Source organism: Rhincodon typus, chromosome 7 (assembly GCF_021869965.1).
Source record: "Rhincodon typus isolate 14 chromosome 7, sRhiTyp1.1, whole genome shotgun sequence".
Lineage (NCBI taxonomy): Eukaryota > Metazoa > Chordata > Chondrichthyes > Orectolobiformes > Rhincodontidae > Rhincodon > Rhincodon typus.
In genome coordinates this window covers 67,068,792-67,072,856 of record NC_063338.1, presented here as the reverse complement: position 1 = coordinate 67,072,856, position 4,065 = coordinate 67,068,792, and the positions used below count along the sequence as shown (strand labels likewise).

The 4,065-nt window shown below is 42.5% G+C and overlaps 1 protein-coding gene across 2 annotated transcripts; it reads right to left on the bottom strand.

Moving 5' to 3' along the window:
• Window positions 1–1,254: 1,254 nt before the first annotated feature.
• On the bottom strand, window positions 1,255–2,872 carry LOC109915673 (transmembrane protein 163). Of its 2 annotated transcripts, XM_048599523.1 has the most exons (4): window positions 2,600–2,872; window positions 2,053–2,275; window positions 1,418–1,537; window positions 1,255–1,327 (listed from the first exon to the last, which is right to left on the bottom strand). In XM_048599523.1, exons 2-4 carry the CDS (start codon window positions 2,228–2,230, stop codon window positions 1,302–1,304), a joined length of 324 nt encoding a protein of 107 aa, XP_048455480.1. In that variant the 5' UTR covers window positions 2,231–2,275; window positions 2,600–2,872; the 3' UTR covers window positions 1,255–1,301. The 2 variants fall into 2 exon arrangements, with proteins under 2 accessions (XP_048455480.1, XP_048455477.1); XM_048599520.1 differs by lacking the exon at window positions 2,600–2,872 and having other exon boundaries at window positions 2,053–2,359.
• Between the last annotated feature and the right edge of the window lie 1,193 nt (window positions 2,873–4,065).

Genomic DNA, 4,065 nt, shown 5'->3' with positions numbered 1-4,065 from the left:
TCCATATCCTGGAATGTTAAGCTGCCAGTCCTATCCTCCCTCCATGATTGCAACAATACCATATTCCCACGTGCTGATCAATGCTCCTAAGTTCACCCGCCTTACCAGTCATGGTCCTTGCATGAACATCCAGACCTCTCATGTCCCTAATTGATGCCCATGTCTTTTCTACCCACTGGCCTGTCCTTATACATCTCACTGGACCTTGCTCGTGACTTTACATCTGCTCTGTGTCCCGTTCCCCTGCCAAATCATTTTCTTAGTCAGCCATCATCCCTGTTGTCTAAGTCCGCCTTCATCATTAGAAGATTACTAACATACAGAAAATAGTCCCTATTTTCCAGGATCTCACCATTAATCTTTAACTAACTAGGGGGATGTGCTAGTTGGAGAGATGATCTAATTCAACAAAAGTGCAAGGAACTTTAAGTCCAATCACCGTAGATAGTCTTCACAGTAGCCTTAGACACTGTCAACTGCAAAGTCTTTTGGAATATCCTCCTCAAATTTGGTCACCCTCAAAAATCACTCCATGCCATGCAAGCCATCGACCTCATCATCACAACTGCCACAAACCTTATCTCTGTGAAAAGTGAAGTCCAACAAGGCTGTGTGTGAGCTGTGTCATCGCTCCAACTCTTTTCTCCATTCTCCTTGCTGCAAATCTCACTTCCAGCATTTCACCGAAATGTGGGGGAATCACTTACAGAACAGACTGGTAACTTTTCAAACTCTGCTGTCTTCAATCCAAAATCAAAACCAAATCAGACACAGACCTTCCAGATGTAATATGTGTGTACTCTTTCAGAAACTGTGCTCAGGTCACTGTAAACTCCTTCTCTGTAGCATATCAGAGAATGGGACCTTTCACTAAACACTTGGCGAGCAATACTAATAACTAATAAAGACCAGTAAAGAACAATGTTATTGCATTTTCCGATCAACCACAAACGATAACTGCATTTTAATTTTAGAAGCCAAAACTGCAATAGAAAGACATTAGCATTATGTTGACATCCTGGTTCACTAGGATTTGCTTCTTTGTTTAGTCAAAGTTTTTATTTGCTATTAAAGGCTGCATCTTGCTGAGAATGATGCATTCCTTAAAAGAAAACTTATTTCCCAATCACTTGTGCACATATCACATTAATTGAAGGAAATTTTAATAAAACAATTGGTAAAGGGATGGAGATTGGAGGAAACATTTTCCTCAGTACAATAGTACAACAAACATCCAAAATATCAACATTCGTCATCATTTTTGGTCTTTACGGTGCCCTCACTTCGCTGATAGGAATTACTCATTCCCTTATTGAGACCGGTCCATCTGAAGACAAGAGACATTATCTTTTAAAGGTTAGAGGAGCTCTGATAAACTGCAGTCTGTAAGATCAGGGCAACATGTTTGGGTACTCACTGAAGGCTACCACAGCCAGAGACAGAGTGATAAGAATCGAGATCCAGGACACCCACAACGCCTTCTTGCGGTAGCTCTGAGCTTCGTGGGGTTTCAGCTTTTGGCTGCTTTCCAGTAAACCTATGAGAAAGGTCAAAGCAGAAATGAATTGTCCTCCGCGATTTGAATGTTTTAACTGGTGCTTGCTGTCATGGTCCCAGGTGAGTGCGGGTATAAACTGAGATGGACTGTACATTTTACACCAGCATCTTAAATCTGGGGAGACCAGTGGGCTCTTGATGGGCTGGTGATTTCATTTTATTTTTTAAATGAACACTTGCTTTAATAATAAGAAACAGCCTTACCCGTTTCATTGTATCTGTGCTGCGGACAACCTAGTCACCGCCTGAAGGTGCATCATACAACATTTAAGCTTGATCAAGAATTAATCATTGAACTTGCCAAATGGCTCCAATGTAAGGTTTTCTCTTTCTGTTTGAAGTCCGTTAATGCTTTACGCTATTTAATAGTGAAGCGTTGCCTGTGTCAAAGTTTTCAGAATGATTCGCAAGCCATTTGCTCTGGGCTGTCCAGCACTGACACAGCTCCCAGCCTCCAGCCCCTATCCCCACTCCATCGTTGTCATCAACACTCACCTCTGTTCTCCACTGTATCGCCGAACTGCGCGCTTTCACTGATCCTCATCTCGGTGTCTCTGTCCATCCTGTACCTCTCCTTCGGCTGACCAGATACCGGGGCGCACTGACCGTTCCTGGCTTCAGGAACCGCCTGTTCTGTTGCAGTAATGGAGAGATCTGAAGCTGGCGACTCCATGCCTTAAAGTAGTGCGCGGGGAATGTGGCACACTGGCGAGAATGTCTGCACCGCCCGCACAGGATGGAGTGAGAAAAGGAGAGATGGCAACGTTAGCTCGTCTATCAAAGGGGCTCCCGACTCATCAGCACAGAGCTGCAAACTGGAACGGGGTGGGGTTGGGGTGTGGGGGTGGGGGGCGGTCAGTGTTATTGACAAACCAGCTCTAATTAAAATTCAGTGTTTCGTCAAATCAGTTCTGAACCACTGTCAGCTTCTCGTAGAGCTGTGACTGGACTCTGTGATGAAGCATTTACATCAAGCTGCAGTTAAAACAAAATGTAGACATGAACTTAATCGCATTCAACAACTACGTGCGCTTGTTTCTACCTTGAGATACAAATGAGCAGGAATATTTTCCTTTAAGCCTGCACAGTTATATCTTCAAAGCTCGAACGTCTTCCATCTCAGTGAATCCCCAACACCGCTTTTTGAGGCGAACATAACATAAGCCCCCTTTATGCCAGGCGTTGCTGTGCAGTGTTCCTCACAGTGTTGGCAAGTTTGCCTTGTATCGTAAAACAAGGAAATATTGAGGCGCTGCAGAGATTAAAACCAGCTTTGGGTTCAGGCTTCCGTGTCAAGTTCAAACGTCAGTGAAAAAAGCTTTGTTCCAAGCCGGAACTTCTGCCTCAACTAAAAAAAAGTTTTAGAGAGGATTTATAAATCCGGGAAGATTATATTACAGTAAACAATCTCGCTTCTGTGAAATGGGCTTGGCTTTGTCTTAGCGTATTTGAATACGTGCATTTAAGATATAGCTAAATGTAACTCGCTTTATTCCTATGGAATTGCTGTTCCTTCACAACATCCGCGATCGATATGATGAACTCCTCGGAGAGTCGGGGAGCTGACAAGTTTCGATCTAATCCTCAAGTCAAATTGCGTTTTTCTTCAGCTTCAAACCACGCAGAGGTTTTATTTTAATCGTGTTCACAGCAGCAGTAGGCAAAGCCTTTCAGAATATATCAGTTACGGTCTGAATGTTAATTGTGTGTATGATATGTTTCGAAAAGATAAAGAGGGGGTTTCGACACCCATCCTTTTAAACCCCGTTCCGTCAGTTCCAACAAATTATTTTGAGCCTGCAGTGATCACGTTTCAGTTCAGAGGGAGCTCACGAGTCAAAATTAAGGAGCTAATTACAAGGCTTTCTTAAGTGAGAGAGAGGGTAATTTATTACTGACCCCAAGAAAAATAATAAAACAACTTCAAACACGCAGCCATAAACACAGATTTAAAAGGCTGTGCAGCTTAAATGCTCTTAAGAGTCCTTAAGGTATTAAAGATCATGGTTATTTGGTGGTTCACTGGTATCTTCATCCATGACAAAGCTTATAGATACCGAGTTTTCATTGACCAGTTTCCACAACGTGCTTTTTCACCAGCGAGTTGTCTTCTGAGAGGCTGATAGAAACAGACCGAGAAACTTCCATCTGTAGTGAAAACAAAGCTCATTTTCCTCCTCTCTGTGTTGCTGCTTAAAACAGTTTCTGAAATAAGACTAGAAGGAGCATGAATAGGGTATTCAGCTCGAGTCTGCTCTGCCATTCGATGTGATCATGTCTGATTTGATAATCCTCAACACCACTTTTCTGCCTTTCCCCATTAACTTTAGTTCCCAGACTAATTAAAATTTTGTCTATCTCACACTGTTAACTGTTCACACTGAAATTAAAGACATTAAAATCAGGTAACTGAGCCATCATCCAGAAATTTACATCTCATGTGGAATATTCTGCCATGAAAGCAGTTGAGGCCAAAACATTGAATGTTTTCAAAAAGGAGTCAGCTAT

What these genes read in the sequence shown, in the direction of transcription:
- LOC109915673 (XM_048599523.1), bottom strand. Translation starts at nt 2,230, where the DNA reads ATGGAGTCGCCAGCTTCAGATCTCTCCATTACTGCAACAGAACAGGCG. An exon ending in CGATACAGTGGAGAACAGAG is followed by an intron (nt 1,538 to 2,052) that starts GTGAGTGTTGAT and finishes CCTTTCTCATAG; the next exon opens with GTTTACTGGAAAGCAGCCAA. An exon ending in TCTGGCTGTGGTAGCCTTCA is followed by an intron (nt 1,328 to 1,417) that starts GTGAGTACCCAA and finishes TCTTGTCTTCAG; the next exon opens with ATGGACCGGTCTCAATAAGG.